Raw genomic sequence first — 21,351 nt, 5'->3', positions numbered from 1 at the left:
TCGAGGAAGCCCCACCCATTATTTTCAACGAAAAACCCTTCATAGTTGAAGGTGATTCTCCTAGAGTTCCAACATCTGCCATTTTCATCACATCTCAAAGCTTGTCAGGGACAATCACAAGCATCACATAACAAAAAGATATTTATTTCAAAAACAAAATGGCACACAGGAAAATAAACATATGTACATACCATAATTAGCACCCCCCCATCCAAAAGTATCCCAAAACACCAACAGGGAAAAGTGTAACTCAAATGCTATAAGGACCATAACCACTGAAACACAATGGCTCAGAAAGTACAAAAAAATACCACCATTATTTTCCTTCCTGCAACTTGAGTCATTTCTTCCTCCATTTTGCTTCACTAGTGTCATAGCCTCTGTTGGTATTTACATCACATAATTAACAGCTGACTAGTTGGTGTGAATCAGTATTTCTGCCAATTAGCTGCTAACCATCTATGGAAACTTGGATACTTCAGCTGTCGCCCTGTTGATAGTATTAAAAATGAAGGGATGAATTAGTTTTACAACTTTTTTTCACCATGTTATAGACATGAAAGTGAAAATCTTCCAATAGATAATAAAGATTACTCCAGAAAGATTGTCTTGGTTGCAAGACACTGTATTCCAAGGTGGGAGTGTGTTGTTGACAGTTTCTGGGAAATAAGGGAGCTGTAAGGCAAAGCTGGCTGTACATCCAAGTCAGAATGTCCATGTCCATTCTTCTGCTTATAGTGCCTGGGTTGATCAAAGATTATGTGTATATGTATGTTTCCCTCTACAAGCAGTCCATAGAGTTGTCAGGTAGCAACCCTATGGGTGGGGCCTTGCCCGGGAGGCAAGATGGGGGCAGCATAGAGTTGGGGGCAGGATCCACATTCTCTGAGTCTTCCATCCTTTCTGCACACCCTTCCCAGTTGATATGGAATCTTGTTACACGTGGGTTTGAAGCCAAAATATTTCTCTGGAGCTGGAAGACAAACAGCATTAAGGGGAAAATGATCCAGTAATGTACTTATATTTGCAATAAGACATGTTCCATTTTTACATTATACTAAAGCCTGAGTAGTACTGTGGCACACGTGCCTCTGATGAGTGAGCCGAGTTTGCACTTTAAGACCAATGTAATAATGGATATTTTGCCCTTCCACAACACAAAGGTTTAATTTAATTTAAAAAAATTGTCCCTTCTCCTCTGCCATCATTCATTCCCCTTCATAGATCTGATAAAAATTGGTAGGTGTAAGCAATAGCTCCACCTAGTTTACTCAATATTAATGTAACAGTCCTGTCAGATCTGTGAATGGTAGTGAACAAGGGCAGATGGGAGGGAACAAGTAGAGTGCAAGTAAGCATTTCGTTGGACAGTGTATACCTTATGTTTCCTGTACATACGACTAATAAAACTTGAACATCTTCCTGGAAGGAAACAGTCAAGCACACCCATTGAGTGTCCTCCTTTACCTGTCCATAGTCAGGTTTTATGGGTGGGTTTTCCCGCAGCTCAGGGTCGGTGTATTCGTTGTTGACGTAGTACCCGATACGAATGAACTCCTGTCCGCGGTATGTACAGGTGATTAGCGCCACAGTTACACCGACAGCATCACTTTCTGGAATCAGACCCGTGTTTGGGGCATCCGCCTGTTGACGGAGAACATACAGTAGATGAGGTGCAAGGAGGAAGGCAGGCGAAGAGCGGGGTAAGAGGGAGGGTGTAGTTTCTATATCTGGTTTCTCCAATACAGCACCAGTGTGTCACTAGTGATTATGTTATAAGATCAGTGTTATTTTTTGGGAACGGTTTCCATCGCTAGGTCTGTCACATCCGGTTTGGAGCGAGCGGTCGCATTTGCATTCGCTCTGCAGGTAATATAACTTTTCATTACATTTCATTATAGTACAACGGTTTAATTTGTCCAACCTTAGCAATTTCTTCTTAGCTAGCTACATAGCCGTCTGTGTATCAAAGATAATTGCGTAATTATCGTATTTCGTCGTCTATCGTAGTCCACACTGCTATCTGCCCAGCAGCTAGCCAGCTAGCAAACGTCCACCGTCTACCGAATAGTAGTATAACTTTTCATTACATTTCATTATAGTACAACGGTCTGATTTTCATTTTCATTACAGTACAACGGTTTGATTTGTTTGATCTTAGCTAGATACATAGCCGTCTTTGTATCAAACATAATTGTGTAGTTATTGAGGTTCGCTAGCCAGCTATTTTCGTCCTAACGTAACGCAACGTAGCCAACACTGCTAGCTAGCCAGCTTGCCACCGAATAGCAGCATTGTAGAAACGAGTGCATTACAACGGAACGACTTGATCAGTGTAGTGTTAGCTGGCTACACAGTTGTCTTTGCTATCTTTGATTTGTTTGATCTTAGCTAGCTACTTAGCTGGCTACATAGCCGTCTTTGTATCAAAGATAATTGTGTAGTTATCGAGGTTCACTGAGGTTCGCTAGCCAGGTATTCTCGTCCTAACGTAACGTAACGTAGTCAACCCTGCTAGCTAGCTAGCTAGCCACCGATTAGCAGCACTGTAGAAACGATTACATTACAACGGAACGACTTGATTTGTGTAGTGTTAGCTAGCTACATAGTTTTCTTTGCTATCTTTGTATCTAAGATAATTGTGTAGCTTAGAGTAATTATCGGTTAGCTAGCCAGCTATTTTCGCCTGCCGCGCTGCCGTCCTCCTACCTAGCCAACACTGCTAGCTAACACTGCTAGCTAGCCAACTTCTACCGAATAGCAGCACTGTAGAAACTTACATTACAACGGAACGACTTGATTAGCGTAGTGTTAGCTAGTTGTCTTTGCTGTCCTTGTATCCATGATAATTGTGTAGTTTAGAGAAATTTAGAGAAATTGTCGAGGTCACCTAGCCAGCTTCACTTTCAACAACGCAGCCACTGCTAGCCAGGCTACTTCACCAGCCAGCAGTACTATATCATTTTAGTCAATCAGATGAGATTTTTTTGCAACGTAAGCTTAACTTTCTGAACATTCGAGACGTGTAGCCCACTTGTCATTCTAATCTCCTTTGCTTTAGCGTAGCCTCTTCTGTAGCCTGTCAACTATGTGTCTGTCTATCCCTGTCCTCTCCTCTCTGCACAGACCATACAAACGCTTCACACCGCGTGGCCGCGCCCACCCTAACCTGGTGGTCCCAGCCCGCACGACCCACGTGGAGTTCCAGGTCTCCGGTAGCCTCTGGAACTGCCGATCCGCGGCCAACAAGGCAGAGCTCATCTCAGCCTATGCGTCCCTCCAGTCCCTCGACTTCTTGGCACTGACGGAAACATGGCTCACCACAGATAACACTGCTACTCCTACTGCTCTCTCTTCGTCTGCCCACGTGTTCTCGCACACCCCGAGAGCTTCTGGTCAGCGGGGTGGTGGCACCGGGATCCTCATCTCTCCCAAGTGGTCATTCTCTCTTTCTCCCCTTACCCATCTGTCTATCGCCTCCTTTGAATTCCATGCTGTCACAGTTACCAGCCCTTTCAAGCTTAACATCCTTATCATTTATCGCCCTCCGGGTTCCCTTGGAGAGTTCATCAATGAGCTTGATGCCTTGATAAGCTCCTTTCCTGAGGACGGCTCACCTCTCACAGTTCTGGGTGACTTTAACCTCCCCATGTCTACCTTTGACTCATTCCTCTCTGCCTCCTTCTTTCCACTCCTCTCCTCTTTTGACCTCACCCTCTCACCTTCCCCCCCTACTCACAAGGCAGGCAATACGCTTGACCTCATCTTTACTAGATGCTGTTCTTCCACTAACCTCATTGCAACTCCCCTCCAAGTCTCCGACCACTACCTTGTATCCTTTTCCCTCTCGCTCTCATCCAACACTTCCCACACTGCCCCTACTCGGATGGTATCGCGCCGTCCCAACCTTCGCTCTCTCTCCCCCGCTACTCTCTCCTCTTCCATCCTATCATCTCTTCCCTCTGCCCAAACCTTCTCCAACCTATCTCCTGATTCTGCCTCCTCAACCCTCCTCTCCTCCCTTTCTGCATCCTTTGACTCTCTATGTCCCCTATCCTCCAGGCCGGCTCGGTCCTCCCCTCCCGCTCCGTGGCTCGACGACTCATTGCGAGCTCACAGAACAGGGCTCCGGGCAGCCGAGCGGAAATGGAGGAAAACTCGCCTCCCTGCGGACCTGGCATCCTTTCACTCCCTCCTCTCTACATTTTCCTCTTCTGTCTCTGCTGCTAAAGCCACTTTCTACCACTCTAAATTCCAAGCATCTGCCTCTAACCCTAGGAAGCTCTTTGCCACCTTCTCCTCCCTCCTGAATCCTCCTCCCCCTCCCCCCTCCTCCTCCCTCTCTGCAGACGACTTCGTCAACCATTTTGAAAAGAAGGTCGATGACATCCGATCCTCGTTTGCTAAGTCAAACGACACCGCTGGTTCTGCTCACACTGCCCTACCCTGTGCTTTGACCTCTCTCTCCCCTCTCTCTCCAGATGAAATCTCGCGTCTTGTGACGGCCGGCCGCCCAACAACCTGCCTGCTTGACCCTATCCCCTCCTCTCTTCTCCAGACCATTTCCGGAGACCTTCTCCCTTACCTCACCTCGCTCATCAACTCATCCTTGACCGCTGGCTACGTCCCTTCCGTCTTCAAGAGAGCGAGAGTTGCACCCCTTCTGAAAAAACCTACACTCGATCCCTCCGATGTCAACAACTACAGACCAGTATCCCTTCTTTCTTTTCTCTCCAAAACTCTTGAACGTGCCGTCCTTGGCCAGCTCTCCTGCTATCTCTCTCAGAATGACCTTCTTGATCCAAATCAGTCAGGTTTCAAGACTAGTCATTCAACTGAGACTGCTCTTCTCTGTATCACGGAGGCACTCCGCACTGCTAAAGCTAACTCTCTCTCCTCTGCTCTCATCCTTCTAGACCTATCGGCTGCCTTCGATACTGTGAACCATCAGATCCTCCTCTCCACCCTCTCCGAGTTGGGCATCTCCGGCGCGGCCCACGCTTGGATTGCGTCCTACCTGACAGGTCGCTCCTACCAGGTGGCGTGGCGAGAATCTCTCCTCACTACGCGCTCTCACCACTGGTGTCCCCCAGGGCTCTGTTCTAGGCCCTCTCCTATTCTCGCTATACACCAAGTCACTTGGCTCTGTCATAACCTCACATGGTCTCTCCTATCATTGCTATGCAGACGACACACAATTAATCTTCTCCTTTCCCCCTTCTGATGACCAGGTGGCGAATCGCATCTCTGCATGCCTGGCAGACATATCAGTGTGGATGACGGATCACCACCTCAAGCTGAACCTCGGCAAGACGGAGCTGCTCTTCCTCCCGGGGAAGGACTGCCCGTTCCATGATCTCGCCATCACGGTTGACAACTCCATTGTGTCCTCCTCCCAGAGCGCTAAGAACCTTGGCGTGATCCTGGACAACACCCTGTCGTTCTCAACTAACATCAAGGCGGTGGCCCGTTCCTGTAGGTTCATGCTCTACAACATCCGCAGAGTACGACCCTGCCTCACACAGGAAGCGGCGCAGGTCCTAATCCAGGCACTTGTCATCTCCCGTCTGGATTACTGCAACTCGCTGTTGGCTGGGCTCCCTGCCTGTGCCATTAAACCCCTACAACTCATCCAGAACGCCGCAGCCCGTCTGGTGTTCAACCTTCCCAAGTTCTCTCACGTCACCCCGCTCCTCCGCTCTCTCCACTGGCTTCCAGTTGAAGCTCGCATCCGCTACAAGACCATGGTGCTTGCCTACGGAGCTGTGAGGGGAACGGCACCTCAGTACCTTCAGGCTCTGATCAGGCCCTACACCCAAACAAGGGCACTGCGTTCATCCACCTCTGGCCGGCTCGCCTCCCTACCACTGAGGAAGTACAGTTCCCGCTCAGCCCAGTCAAAACTGTTCGCTGCTCTGGCACCCCAATGGTGGAACAAACTCCCTCACGACGCCAGGACAGCGGAGTCAATCACCACCTTCCGGAGACACCTGAAACCCCACCTCTTCAAGGAATACCTAGGATAGGATAAAGCAATCCTTCTGCCCCCCCCCCCCCCCCCCCCTTAAAAGATTTAGATGCACTATTGTAAAGTGGCTGTTCCACTGGATGTCATAAGGTGAATGCACCAATTTGTAAGTCGCTCTGGATAAGAGCGTCTGCTAAATGACTTAAATGTAAATGTAAGGACAGAATCAACAAGCTCTGCATCATCAAATCAGTTGCTTTGTTAAGGTGTTAACCCATGTTCACAGTTGGCCCTTATGTAAATTATATCTTAAAAGTACCAGTGGCCTGGCCTTGGCCAAGTCAGAGCAGGTCCACTGGGAGAGAAAGAGAAATGAAGAGGGGCAAGGAAAGCTGCAGCCAGAGTACTGCTGAAATAACATTGTTAGTTACTGCCATCTATAAATAAAATAAAAACTCACCTGGAACACAAACATGTGCCTCCCGGCTGGTACTGGGCCAACCAGAACAGAGTCAAGGGTCTGGTCATACTCTTCACTCTCTGCTGAACCCACATATATGATCTTCCACTCAAGATCTGCAACACAAAAAAGTATAAAATCAAATCACTTTCTTCCGGACCCACAAACTCAGTTCGAAACTTTGGAGAAAAAAAGGAAATCGCTGGACTGTGAAGACTGCTTTGGTCAGAATGCTGTTATCAATGACACATGTGAAACGATTTGATTGTTTGGGTAGATAACGCAAAAGGCAAGTGGACATGCCAATGCGTGTTCTATAAGTTAACGTTAGTTACCTCCGTCAGAATTCCCCGCCGCCGCCAACCAAATACAAACAAAAGTTGGACACCATTCTGGCTAAGCTTGCCAGCTATAGGCAAAGTAGCCAACTAACTAGCAATATCAACTAACGCCATCGTGTAGCTAAGCAATATCACAAAGTACAATGTGTTTTATATATATATGTTTTAAAGAGCCACCTCTTTGTTCAGTAGACATAAGGGATTCATTAACCATTGTTTGCCACCTGTCGAATAATTACTTTGTTCATTCTCATCTGACGATTTATGGCAAGTTTGCTAACGTTACCTCGCTAGCTAAATTGCCAGTTTGAACATGAAGTAGCTAGCCTAGTTGATAATCTCAGAGCTAGTTAACTAGCGAGATTCTAAACTAGGCTAACTACGTCATGTTCAAACTGGCAAATTAGCTAGCGAGGTAACGTTAGCAAATTTGCCATATATCGTCTGAGATTTAGCTAGCGAGCAAACGCAAGCTAGCCATAAATCGTCAGATAGTAATAAACAAAGTAATTATTCGACAGGTGAGCACAACACCTACCTTCAGGCAAGTCTTCCATGCACTCAAATGTTATTTCGAATTGAAATGGGTTTCCGAATCGACTCGGGTTATCGAGGACAGCGACATTTAGTACTTGAACCTTCGCCATTATTGCGGTTCCTGCTGCGAGTGACAGACACGCTGGCTGAGTGGCTAGCAAATTTTCCCGGGGAAGGTTTCAGGCCTCAACAATGTAGCAACTAGCAAGCAATGTTCTCACGCAGCGTACACAAAGATAAATTATATCACTGAAGAAATTCGGTTGTTGCATCTGATTTCGCAGGTTGACAGTTACGCTTTAGTGTAATTTTGAAATGACTAGGTCATATCTTATTGTTATGATAGCCTGCTATATGAGCCAATCATTTCAACAGAAATTGTATTTTTTAAAGAGAGTGCCATTAATTTTTAAGTATTTACTGTTATCTGGAATATTCCTCTGACTAGTTTTGTTCAAAACAACTATTTCAAAAACCACCCGCCAGTAAATTTCACAAAGCCACCAAAATGTCGAAGGAAATGGGGCGGGTGGTTTTTCTGTTCTAAACGATGATTCGCTGGGTAGAACAACAGTAAAGCTATGATTGGCAAGCAACAAGTACGTAGTGCTCGAACAACGCCACAAGACGCGTGCAATTACAAAACGTTTCAGGTAGAAATTCAATTGACACGACCCATGTACCCCACTGCTTTGGCCAAAGCAAACAAACACAACCACTGTACCAAATTCAGCCACTCTTTTAGATGGAAACATGTCTACATTCCAGTCTGGAGTGAAGAGGAAAGTCCCAAGACTTTCATTTTTGGTCCCATAATGTCTACACCACATTTGTGTGTGTTTCAGTGGATTTGTGTATATGTGTAGGGCTCTAGCAATTGATGATGCATACTTCAAGTTTATGTTGTGTGCGTCAATACATGGGAGACCATTAACCGAAGGACCTATGTGGCAGAAATACTTTCTGCACACATAATGATGTGACTAATCAGTGCTTTTTGCAGACTGCAGAATGTAGGCCTACATAACATACAATATTGGGGTGGTTATGGGTTGACAATCAACCACACCAAATACAAACATGGAAATAGAATCATACATTGATCAGATTGTGTTTTCTATGCCAGTCTTCAGTCACATTCTGGCATAGGCCTAGATGAAACTGCGATTAGGCAAGGATTAAGGGACCATGATTATGGTAGCTGTGTTTATGGTATTTCAGGATTTATTTTATCTTGCTTTGAGGATAGGGTCAGCTAGAAAAATATAATTACTCTCCACTAGAGGTCCTAAAACTGCAAACAAATTATCACCATGCACTCACACGAAACACCTGTCCCTTAAAATACAGGATAAAAAAAATGCAGCCCAAAGTTTCTCAAAATGTTCAGTGTTTACTCATTGGGCCTGAACATATTCCACAGCCTTTTATATTTATTTCGCAGATGGAAAAAAAGGTAGATGAACACTTTCAAGGCTTCAGACACACATCAATAGAACAGTGTAGAACTTGAGAAAGGGTCCCATATAACTCTAATAGTAAAGGATCCATAATGAGTGAGAGAGCATGAGCAATGGGAGGAAGTAGGCTCCATTGAGCAGGTGGATTTTTGTCCACTAGTCTAGTGCCTCATCATACAAAGGGTATCTGTCTCCTGTGCCACAGGTTGATACTGGGCTCAGGTACTGTAACACGAGACTGAAGTGAACCATGTGACCATAGGGGCGACGTGAAGAGTGGATTAAAAAACAGTTTTACATAGTTAAACCTATACAGGTAGTACGGTGATATATATCAAAATAAACCCATTCAGACAGTAAAACGGCTGTGCGATCGGGTTTAGTTTGCAGATTATTTTTCAGACATTTTTGGGAGAGGTTTAATCATAAACACGTCCTGACATATGATCCAGTTTCGGTTCACCCACTCACTCGTTTAGGTGAGGCGGCGGAAGCGAGACGTTGTTTTTTTCGCAAGGATTTGGATTGATCCCGGTTGCCTAAAACGGATATCAACATTATTCGGTGAAAAGGTGTGTATAATGTTCTATACAAGTCTGTCTATAATAAAATCCTATACTTCTTGCATTGTTAGATCGACTAATTTGTTGTGGAGCAGGAGTGCTGTTTCTCTTTACATAAAATGGCTTGGAAGTATTGTAAATTAATTAAGGGGCACTATAAATCCTATACTTTACAATACTTTTATAAGGCTTTACTTTTATTTCGATAGGATGCTCCTTTCACAACATTTACTAAGAATATGATTTATGAATTGTAATTTGTTATCTCAATGCCCTCCCTCCCCACCTCCCTGAACAGGTGCAATTGTTCACATATACCACTAGTTTTACTAAATCAGCCAACCTTAAACAGGGGTGGTCATGTTTCGACCTTCCAGGAGCCATTAGGGTTAAGTACCTTGCTTAAGGGGACATTGTCCGATTTTTTTATCTAGTCGGCTCAGGGATTCTAACCAGCAACCTTTCAGTTACTGGCCCAACACTCTTAACCGCTAGACCACCTGCAGCCCTATCAATTTCCGCTTGGACAGTTTCTGACAGTCTGAAATGTTTATAATAACTTGATTCATTATGTTCTATTGTATTGTCATGTTATGGGATAATTGTTTCTCCTGATACTTACAATGATTCTATGCAGAATGAAGTATAGAAAGCTGTTATGATTTCATCTTCTCTTACATTTTGTCACTTTATGAACCAGACTCAATAACATTGGGGTTTCAATAGAGACTCGGGCTCAGTGTAGCTCCTTATGAACTGTTCTTTTTTTCTTTTACACCCCCTTCATCTCTCTAGAGCGGCCCTGGAGACTGACGCCAGTGTGCTTGTGCTGCTGAGCACTACTCCTGATGAAATGACCCCGACCTGATGTCCAGGCGTCCCCTTGCTGATGGTCTACCCTCTTTAGAACCCATTGGTTTGAATGGAGATGACACTGCTCCCAGATATCGCGGTCTGGCCTGGTCTCCTGGCTGGGAGTGTCCTACTCCTGGTCTTGGGGAGTAATCCTTCCAGGGTTGTGGGTGAGTCATGTCACTGCCTCTACAACCCCCCCCCCCCCCCCCCCCCCCCCCATCCTTCTTGTGAAATAACCCCATCCCCACCACACTGGATTGTCTCTGACCACAGACAAACAATCTACTGTACGACTGCTTGGAACGATATGCACAAAAGCAGGTTGCACACAATTCTAGGCATTACTCAATAAAAACTAAAGCATGCAGTAACATGCCATCAGGTACAAATATTTCGTAATGCGTGAGAGATTTGGGTAGGAACCATTGGAATGAAAAGCTCTGGTACACCCACTTTTCTTAATGTGGACATGTGATTTCTCTGATAGACGTATGGTAATACATAATGCTCGTATTTGTAATGCTTTATTACTTGCTATAAAGTACGTATGAGCCCTTATATGTTATATTTTACACTGCTATTCGTCAGTGCACTGAACTGTTAGTCAGGATCATTATCAGATGATAGTAAGACGTTATAAGGGGGTTGTATGTACTTATAGAACGTTTTCACAATGCATTATAGCTGTATATTACCCAGCAAGAAACAATAGATAAAGCAGCCCTTATTGGTTGTTCTGAGTGCTCTTCTGCTTTTCTGGAAATGGGACAACACTGAACAATGGCTGCACTCCAATGCAGACACCTCCAAGCTGTAATGTCAACTGTAGTTGGTTTGCTACAATAAACGTATCAGGCTGTCACTGCTACAGGAGGTTTTTCGGTGTCTCATTTTGAGCAAAAGTTGTGCCCCTCCCCCAAACAACCTACCCTTGTTTTTTGTTATCAAGGTGTACTTTTGCCCCTGGGGGAGTTTACTGTTTTACTATTTGCGTTAGCCAATCATTAACTTAGTTTGACATCCCTAAATGGGCGTTGAAGTTTTCTAAGCAAGACATCTACTGTGAATTAATAGTCAATAATCACTTTGACACCGCACTGACATGGTAACCAAAATATAATAGTGCTTTTCCGGATACTTCAACTAATAAAACTGTTCAGGGGCTGAGCTTCCCTGACCACGGGCAAAGGCCGCATTCCAAGTCCTCTCCTCCCCCTCTCCTACATTCAAGTAGTTACTGTGCGCGATGTCACAGAGTAATCACATGGCTTGTCATGGAGAAAGTGCCTGAAAAAAAGCACTAGACTTGAGGAACTCAGTAATCCCATCGCATTGCAATAGGCTATTATGTTGTCAATCTATCAATCTAAAAATGACATCAACTTCCACCTTTCTGTTTTGTTTCCCCCTCCCCCTAGGCTGTAAATAAATTACTCTTAACTGTATTTAAGTAACTTGATGTGTTAAAACTTTTGCTTATTTGTTTATTATGATCCCCATTAGCTTTTGCAGAAGCTGCAGCTACTCTTCCTGGGGTCCACAAAAAAACACAAAACATGAAAAGTAACTAAACACTGATACAGTCACAAATGTAAAATACAACGATATACAAACAATACAACTAAAAATAATACAAACAATACTCATATACATGCTTTTACATTTGCATGTTGTTGTGGTATGTGGTCATGTGTGGACATGTAGGTTGTTGCCTCAGAGCACCACACGTGTCATTTCTATCACCTGCACTTGGTATACAGTGTGTCATTTTAAAATGACCTGTTTTTACACATTGTTCAAACCTATTGTGTTATGCTACATTGATCAAAGAGAGGGTCTATTTGTATTCTTGTAGCAAACTATTACAATGACCTGAGTGGTAATCTTTAATGTTTTCTACAGGGGACAACACAACTAATAGTCTACCCTCTAACACAACTGCCCCAGTGAGTAAACTGCTGCTATCTTTATCTCTGTTTTTGTTAGAGGTACTTAAACCAGAAGTATCCAGAGCTTTATTTGTGAGAATGACTTTTACCCCTGTGTTGTTCTGCATCTAGGGACCCAACATTGCAGCTATTGTGGCCCCGACTGTTATACTGGGGCTGCTGGCCATAGCATCTGCTGTGCTAGTGTGGCTTTTCTGCGTGGTGAGGAAGAAGAGGCAGACGGAGGGGACGTACCGGCCCAGTGCTGAGGAGCAGACGGGGGCCAGCAGTGTTGAGACACCAGACGCACTCAAACTGCCCAAGGAGGAGAGACTCATCTGAGCCTCTCAGAAGTCTCTCAACACCTGTCCTGTACATCCAAGCAACAGCAAAATCCTGATGACTGTAGAAGCTCCACCTAAAGAGCTGATGATTACCTAGATATTAGAGGGTCATGACACAACGTTGACAGATACAGGATGGGTCGAGAGGTACACAGCACCTAGCCCTGGAAGAGGAGGGCCCAGGCACTGTGTACTGTACGTACTGCAAGCACATGGACTAGTGCTAGTACAGAACCCGGACACAGACGTTGGGATAGCTACTACAAATACCACAGCCTGTAACTAGAACAACTAGAACTGAGGTCCATGAGGCTCTGACTGCTTTCTCTATGGTGTGTTATTTAATAGCACTGGCATATTTGAATGGGATAGACATGTACACAATCATTCAAATGGTCATACTGGAAGAGGAAACAAACCATCACCTGCACTAGATGGAAGAAGACCAGTATTCAGTCCCTGCTCATACTCGTCTTTGGTAAATACATTTCAGTCTGAGTATTTCAGTCCTCTGTCTAGGCAATTTGGCACTCTAAACAGCTACTAAAAGACTGGATACAGTCTATCTGCTATAATCGTAAGCAGACTGCTGTTACCTGTGCTACCTTGATACATGCAAAAAATGATATTGTAATGTAATGTAAATGTTTGTATAAATTCCTTATAGATTACTTAAATGTATAGCGTGCAATAATATTTGTTTAACCACTATTGATTGTCAGAAAAGCATTTCATTGTCTAGATTTTTACACTGATTACTTACCTCAATACATGTCTCACTACTGAATCAGTCCTGTATCAGTCCTGTATCCAGCTTTACAGATATTGACACTGTAAGCTAATATTCTCTAGAAAACATTTCTCCCATTCGCTGTTTGCGGATACTGTGTGCAGAACAAATAATTATGTCATTATTAATCATATTTAAGCACAAAATGAATGATTGTTTACATTTGAATAATTGTATTGTAGTATTTCAGAATTGTTACATTAATTTAACATTGGCTGAAATGTAATACTACATTAGATCATATATTCTATGTGTGTTCTTACCAGTACGCTGTTTGTATGTTGCAAAGCCTATGATGGAATTCAATTCTCATCATGTAGAGTTGTTACACAATGTCATGACATATTTATCTATTGTAGCCTACATGTTAAATAAATACTAATAGTCATTTTTAGAATTGACCACCTCAGTAGATTTTCTTTGCATAATCAGTGCTGTACTTTGATCAGATGATGTCAAGACTTGCTTCTGTCTCTCTCTCTCTTGTGAAAACACAACCAGACTTCTATAAGGAATTAACGAGAGGGGAAGAGCAGAAGACAGAGCATCGTATCAGCTGACATCATGTATCAGACATCCCTAAAATGGTGAGTGTGAAGTGAATGAGAAATAACACACTTGCTCAGCATGCAGACCTTACTAGTCAGCTTTCGGTGAAGCTGTGATTGACAAAATAGCTTCAGTCAGAATTATTAGCCAGCGGCAACTGACTGCAGGAGCTGGGAAGTGATGACTGCTGAAAACAATGCGGCCAAGTCTTTCTGTCTTTAACAGTCACTATACGTCAGTCTCATTTTGCCTGTTGTTACGTTCTAGGAATGCATTCCAATAAAGAGTTTATTGCTACTAACTCATTGGCATGAACCCATAGTGGGCAGTGCAGTTTGTCTTCAGCCTATAGTTAATGCTCCCTCACAAACCCAGTTTCCAACTGTGGTTGGCTTTTTCTGGTTTGTAAATCTGCTTTTATCTTTGACATTTTGGGCTCATGGCTTCAAATTCAGATAACTTACAGTATGTGAACATACTGTAATTGTACATGCTGACTTCAACCCAGTGTGTCATTTCAATGTCATGTTGTACAGTAATCAAGTCTATATAAGACCATATTAATTATTTATAACACCCATCAAATAAAAACAATAAAAACATAGAGTAAGTACCAATTTAATTTGAACTTTAAAATCACTTGCTTTTAATTCCGCAAAGCAATGATGAGATGAATGTAGGAAAATGGAAACAATTCAGTGGATTTCCAACATACAACAACAAAATAATGTCAAAAATTTACTACTATCTGGTAAGATCACTGTCTAATGTGGAAAAACATTCAATTCATTTAGGAACATCTGCCTTCTTGAGAGAAAGCAGATGGTAAGGATGAAGGGATGGAGTTGGGGACAGGACGGAGGGGAGTGATAGACTGTTTGGCAGTTGAGTGACTGAATGGTTTAGGCGGCTTCCTCTTCTCCCTCCTCTTCAAACTCGCCCTCCTCAGCGGTGGCATCTTGGTACTGCTGGTACTCAGACACCAGGTCATTCATGTTGCTCTCAGCCTCAGTGAACTCCATCTCATCCATACCCTCTCCGGTGTACCAGTGAAGGAAGGCCTTACGACGGAACATGGCAGTGAACTGCTCAGAGATACGCTTGAACAGCTCCTGGATGGCTGTGCTGTTGCCGATGAAGGTGGCAGACATCTTGAGGCCACGGGGTGGGATGTCGCAGACAGCTGTCTTCACGTTGTTGGGGATCCATTCCACAAAGTAGCTGCTGTTCTTGTTCTGCACGTTCAGCATCTGCTCGTCCACCTCCTTCATGGACATGCGGCCACGGAAGATGGCGGCCACGGTGAGGTAACGGCCGTGACGAGGGTCACAGGCCGCCATCATGTTCTTGGAGTCGAACATCTGCTGGGTGAGCTCAGGCACGGAGAGGGCGCGGTACTGCTGGCTCCCCCTGCTGGTGAGGGGGGCGAAGCCGGGCATGAAGAAGTGCAGGCGGGGGAAGGGCACCATGTTGACAGCCAGTTTGCGGAGGTCGGCGTTGAGCTGGCCAGGGAAACGAAGGCAGGTAGTCACTCCACTCATGGTGGCTGACACCAGGTGGTTGAGGTCTCCATAGGTGGGTGTGGTGAGCTTAAGAGTGCGGAAGCAGATGTCGTAGAGGGCTTCGTTGTCGATGCAGAAGGTCTCATCTGTGTTCTCCACCAGCTGATGCACAGAGAGGGTGGCGTTGTAGGGCTCCACCACTGTGTCGGACACTTTGGGAGAGGGCACCACGCTGAAGGTGTTCATGATGCGGTCAGGGTACTCCTCGCGGATCTTGCTGATGAGCAGGGTGCCCATGCCAGAGCCAGTACCCCCACCCAGGGAGTGGGTGAGCTGGAAGCCCTGGAGGCAGTCACAGCTCTCTGCCTCCTTCCTCACTACATCCATGACAGAGTCTACCAGCTCTGCTCCCTCTGTGTAGTGGCCCTTGGCCCAGTTGTTTCCAGCTCCACTCTGGCCTGCAGACAGAAGTGTCATAACCCATTATTTCCTGGACAATATTTTAGAAGTAGCCTACCACCAAATCTCATATCTGCACTCAACACACCAACCACTCACCAAAGACAAAGTTGTCTGGCCTGAAAATCTGTCCAAAGGGGCCAGACCTGACAGAGTCCATGGTGCCTGGCTCCAGATCCACCAGAATGGCACGGGGGACATACTTCCCACCTGAAAAATGAAATGAATCAAAATGAAATCAAATGTTATTTGTCACATACACATGGTTAGCAGATGTTAATGCGAGTGTAGCGAAATGCTTGTGCTTCTAGTTCCGACCATGCAGTAATATCTAACAAGCAATCTAACAATTTCACAACAACTACACAAGTGTAAAGGAATGAATAAGAACATGTACATAAAATAAGAATAGGGAAATGTTGGGCATACTGAAACTATTATTGCTGTACATGTTTTATGTATGTATTATTTGTTTGTTTAAGTGTAGTCAGTTAATTTTTCCTAATTAAAACAGCAGTTTATTTAATTGTGCATGTTTAAATAATTGGAAACATTGTGGTTTATGTATGCAATGCTATATAATGTGCATACTGTACCTGAGGCCTCATTGTAGTACACATTGATCCTGTCTAGCTGCAGGTCGCTGTCTCCATGGTAGGTGCCAGTTGGGTCGATGCCATGCTCATCACTGATCACCTCCCAGAACTGAGACAGCGAGAGAGAGGAGTTGAGATGCACGTCAATAGCAATACACAGAAGCATCCATTTAAAATGCAAGTTAGAATATACAATATAAATAGATATAATTCAATGTCTTTTCTTTTGAATGGACATTTACCTTTTTGTGAGAAACACAAATAGCATGACTTGCATTAAATATTCCCTTTACATAATTATGTAAGCCTCTAAATGATTTAAATTAAGCATTAAAATTCAATTTCGATCTAAATATTAATCAGGTTGAATATGTTGTGTCATAAAAGAGAGGAGAGGAAGGTATTCTCGTACCGTTATCTCTCCCTTCCACCGCAGGTCCATTTAGGGACCCCAAATAACCATTGGGAATGAGTCAGCAGCAACAATAACAAATCTGCCCATTTCATATGCAACAGTGATTCAAACTGATATTAATCGGATATAGCTATTGTTTAGCCTATTTCTCTTATACACATATTTATTTTGTGCACGGAATGACCATGCATTATTCATGCATGTTATATTATAGCCAATCGATAATGCACACAGTCCTGCACCAGCTTTCTCTACAAGTCTTATGGGTGGATTATCAGCGGTCTTTCTTCATTTTGCCACGCAGAGGTAGAAAAAAGAGGCTTATCTAGCTCGCCTGCAATCATTCACATGAAGCAATCTATTTTCTTGGTAAAATACAAAGGAGTCAACAATGATACCTTGGCTCCAATCTGGTTCCCGCACTGGCCGGCTTGCAGATGCACTATTTCTCGCATTATGGGTGGATGGACGGGCGTTGGCAGTGAGGAGACCGCAGTCAAGATTTCGCCCGGAGAACGCTTCTTCTCTTCTTCCTCAGCTGACTGCTTGATGGGCCCGCCTCTCCTTCAACTACTGGGCCGAATCGGTGGGCGTCATCCCCATGGTAACCAAAGACCGGAGGAGAGGAGGGATCCTAAGCTCTTCGAGAGAGCGGATAGGATGATGTTTTTTGGAAGTCTTCATCAATGAGTGTTCCAGTGATGCCAGTCACCCGACCCTACTAACTGAGTGGTGTAGTGATGCGCAGTCACCCGACCCTACTAACTGAGTGGTGTAGTGATGCGCAGTCACCAGACCCTACTAACTGAGTGGTGTAGTGATGCGCAGTCACCCGACCCTACTAACTGAGTGGTGTAGTGATGCGCAGTCACCAGACCCTACTAACTGAGTGGTGTAGTGATGCGCAGTCACCCGACCCTACTGACTGAGTGGTGTAGAGATGCGCAGTCACCAGACCCTACTAACTGAGTGGTGTAGTGATGCGCAGTCACCCGACCCTACTAACTGAGTGGTGTAGTGATGCGCAGTCACCCGACCCTACTAACTGAGTGGTGTAGTGATGCGCAGTCACCAGACCCTACTAACTGAGTGGTGTAGTGATGCGCAGTCACCCGACCCTACTAACTGAGTGGTGTAGTGATGCGCAGTCACCAGACCCTACTAACTGAGTGGTGTAGTGATGCGCAGTCACCCGACCCTACTGACTGAGTGGTGTAGAGATGCGCAGTCACCAGACCCTACTAACTGAGTGGTGTAGTGATGCGCAGTCACCAGACCCTACTAACTGAGTGGTGTAGTGATGCGCAGTCACCCGACCCTACTGACTGAGTGGTGTAGAGATGCGCAGTCACCAGACCCTACTAACTGAGTGGTGTAGTGATGCGCAGTCACCCGACCCTACTAACTGAGTGGTGTAGTGATGCGCAGTCACCAGACCCTACTAACTGAGTGGTGTAGTGATGCGCAGTCACCCGACCCTACTAACTGAGTGGTGTAGTGATGCGCAGTCACCAGACCCTACTAACTGAGTGGTGTAGTGATGCGCAGTCACCCGACCCTACTAACTGAGTGGTGTAGAGATGCGCAGTCACCCGACCCTACTAACTGAGTGGTGTAGTGATGCGCAGTCACCAGACCCTACTAACTGAGTGGTGTAGAGATGCGCAGTCACCCGACCCTACTAACTGAGTGGTGTAGTGATGCGCAGTCACCAGACCCTACTAACTGAGTGGTGTAGAGATGCGCAGTCACCCGACCCTACTAACTGAGTGGTGTAGAGATGCGCAGTCACCCGACCCTACTAACTGAGTGGTGTAGTGATGCGCAGTCACCCGACCCTACTAACTGAGTGGTGTAGAGATGCGCAGTCACCAGACCCTACTGACTGAGTGGTGTAGAGATGCGCAGTCACCCGACCCTACTAACTGAGTGGTGTAGAGATGCGCAGTCACCCAACCCTACTAACTGAGTGGTGTAGTGATGCGCAGTCACCCGACCCTACTAACTGAGTGGTGTAGAGATTCGTAGTCACCCGACCCTACTAACTGAGTGGTGTAGAGATGCGCAGTCACTCGACCCTACTAACTGAGTGGTGTAGTGATGCGCAGTCACCCGACCCTACTAACTGAGTGGTGTAGTGATGCGCAGTCACCCGACCCTACTGACTGAGTGGTGTAGAGATGCGCAGTCACCCGACCCTACTGACTGAGTGGTGTAGTGATGCGCAGTCACCCGACCCTACTAACTGAGTGGTGTAGAGATGCGCAGTCACCCAACCCTACTAACTGAGTGGTGTAGTGATGCGCAGTCACCCAACCCTACTAACTGAGTGGTGTAGTGATGCGCAGTCACCCGACCCTACTAACTGAGTGGTGTAGTGATGCCAGTCACCCGACCCTACTAACTGAGTGGTGTAGAGATGCGCAGTTACCCAACCCTACTAACTGAGTGGTGTAGTGATGCGCAGTCACCCGACCCTACTAACTGAGTGGTGTAGTGATGCCAGTCACCCGACCCTACTAACTGAGTGGTGTAGTGATGCCAGTCACCCGACCCTACTAACTGAGTGGTGTAGTGATGTCAGTCACCCGACCCTACTAACTGAGTGGTGTAGTGATGCCAGTCACCCGACCCTACTAACTGAGTGGTGTAGTGATGCCATTCACCCGACCCTACTAACTGAGTGGTGTAGAGATGCGCAGTCACCCGACCCTACTAACTGAGTGGTGTAGTGATGCGCAGTCACCCGACCCTACCAACTGAGTGGTGTAGTGATGCGCAGTCACCCGACCCTACTAACTGAGTGGTGTAGTGATGCGCAGTCACCCGACCCTACTGACTGAGTGGTGTAGAGATGCGCAGTCACCCGACCCTACTGACTGAGTGGTGTAGAGATGCGCAGTCACCCGACCCTACTGACTGAGTGGTGTAGAGATGCGCAGTCACCCGACCCTACTGACTGAGTGGTGTAGAGATGCGCAGTCACCCGACCCTACTAACTGAGTGGTGTAGAGATTCGTAGTCACCCGACCCTACTAACTGAGTGGTGTAGAGATGCGCAGTCACCCGACCCTACTAACTGAGTGGTGTAGAGATGCGCAGTCACCCGACCCTACTAACTGAGTGGTGTAGAGATTCGTAGTCACCCGACCCTACTGACTGAGTGGTGTAGTGATGCGCAGTCACCCGACCCTACTGACTGCGTGGTGTAGTGATGCGCAGTCACCCGACCCTACTAACTGAGTGGTGTAGAGATGCGCAGTCACCCGACCCTACTAACTGAGTGGTGTAGTGATGCGCAGTCACCCGACCCTACTGACTGAGTGGTGTAGTGATGTGCAGTCACCCGACCCTACTGACTGAGTGGTGTAGTGATGCGCAGTCACCCGACCCTACTGACTGAGTGGTGTAGTGATAGCTGCAGGCATCCTACAGTAAAAAAGACTCTCGTAAGTGAGCTGAAGGTATCATTGTCATCAACCCACTAATGATGTACATTGGAGATTTTCCCCAGTAACACAGTGGTCACAATCACGAGTGGTGAAGCACAAGATACAAACCACACACTGTGGACTAATGATATATTGGCACCAACCAAAAAAATACATATTTAAAATACCATACTATAGATTGAGGCGGATGGTAGTAGGCTATTATTAAATCAATATTCTGAAACCGACTGGCAGTCTCTATGGGGGTGCCATAGGGTTCAATTCTCGGGAAGGCTCTTTTTTGTGTATACATCAATGATGTCGCTCTTGCGGCTGGTGATTCTCTGATCCACCTCTACCCAGACGACACCATCCTGTATACTTCTGGCCCTTCTTTGGACACTGTTAACTAACCTCCAGACGAGCTTCAATGCAATTCAACTCTCCTTCCGTGGCCTCCAACTGCTCTTAAATGCAAGTAAAACTAAATGCATGCTCTTCAACCGATCGCTGCCCGCCCGCCTAGCATCACTACTCTGGACGGTTCTGACTTAGAATATGTGGACAACTAGAAATACCTAGGTGTCTGGTTAGACTGTAAACTCTCATTCAAGACTCATATTAAGCATCTTCAATCCAAAATTAAATCTAGAATCGGCTTCCTATTTCGCAACAAAGCATCCTTCACTCATGCTGCCAAACATACCCTCGTAAAACTGACTATCCTACCGACCCTTGATTTTGGAGATGTCATTTACAAAATAGCCTCCAACACTCTACTCAGCAAATTGGATGCAGTCTATCAAAGCCCCATATACTACCCACCACTGCGACCTGTATGCCCTTGTTGGCTGGCCCTCCCTTCATATTCGTCGCCAAACCCACTGGCTCCAGGTCATCTAAGTCTTTGCTAGGTAAAGCCCCGCCTTATATCAGCTCACTTGTCACCATAGCAGCACCCACCCGTAGCGCGCTGCTATGGTGACAGGTATATTTCACTGGTCACCCCCACACATCTCCCTCACCAACTTTAAGCGTCAGCTTACAGATCATTGCACCTGTACATAGCCTATCTGTAAATAGCCCTTCCAACTACCTCATCCCCATATTGTTATTTTGCTCCTTTGCACCCCAGTATTTCTACTTGCACATT

The 21,351-nt window shown here is 45.6% G+C and overlaps 3 protein-coding genes across 3 annotated transcripts; 1 reads left to right on the top strand and 2 right to left on the bottom strand.

Moving 5' to 3' along the window:
• Positions 1-128: 128 nt before the first annotated feature.
• On the bottom strand, positions 129-7,836 carry LOC129827898 (histone chaperone asf1b-B). Its single transcript, XM_055889177.1, has 4 exons — positions 7,308-7,836; positions 6,429-6,544; positions 1,468-1,644; positions 129-973 (listed from the first exon to the last, which is right to left on the bottom strand). The coding sequence occupies exons 1-4, from the start codon at positions 7,414-7,416 to the stop codon at positions 782-784; spliced, it is 594 nt and encodes a 197-aa protein (XP_055745152.1). The 5' UTR covers positions 7,417-7,836; the 3' UTR covers positions 129-781.
• Positions 7,837-8,787: 951 nt separating this feature from the next.
• On the top strand, positions 8,788-13,647 carry LOC129827906 (protein crumbs homolog 3-like). The gene is made up of 4 exons (XM_055889190.1): positions 8,788-9,338; positions 10,125-10,351; positions 12,087-12,130; positions 12,245-13,647. Exons 2-4 carry the CDS (start codon positions 10,252-10,254, stop codon positions 12,452-12,454), a joined length of 354 nt encoding a protein of 117 aa, XP_055745165.1. The 5' UTR covers positions 8,788-9,338; positions 10,125-10,251; the 3' UTR covers positions 12,455-13,647.
• Positions 13,648-14,397: 750 nt separating this feature from the next.
• LOC129827884 (tubulin beta-4B chain-like) lies at positions 14,398-17,311 on the bottom strand. Its single transcript, XM_055889151.1, has 4 exons — positions 17,166-17,311; positions 16,353-16,461; positions 15,856-15,966; positions 14,398-15,755 (listed from the first exon to the last, which is right to left on the bottom strand). Exons 1-4 carry the CDS (start codon positions 17,220-17,222, stop codon positions 14,698-14,700), a joined length of 1,335 nt encoding a protein of 444 aa, XP_055745126.1. The 5' UTR covers positions 17,223-17,311; the 3' UTR covers positions 14,398-14,697.
• Between the last annotated feature and the right edge of the window lie 4,040 nt (positions 17,312-21,351).

This window comes from Salvelinus fontinalis, chromosome 2 (assembly GCF_029448725.1).
Source record: "Salvelinus fontinalis isolate EN_2023a chromosome 2, ASM2944872v1, whole genome shotgun sequence".
Classification (NCBI taxonomy): domain Eukaryota; kingdom Metazoa; phylum Chordata; class Actinopteri; order Salmoniformes; family Salmonidae; genus Salvelinus; species Salvelinus fontinalis.
This window is presented reverse-complemented; position numbering and strand designations above follow the sequence as displayed.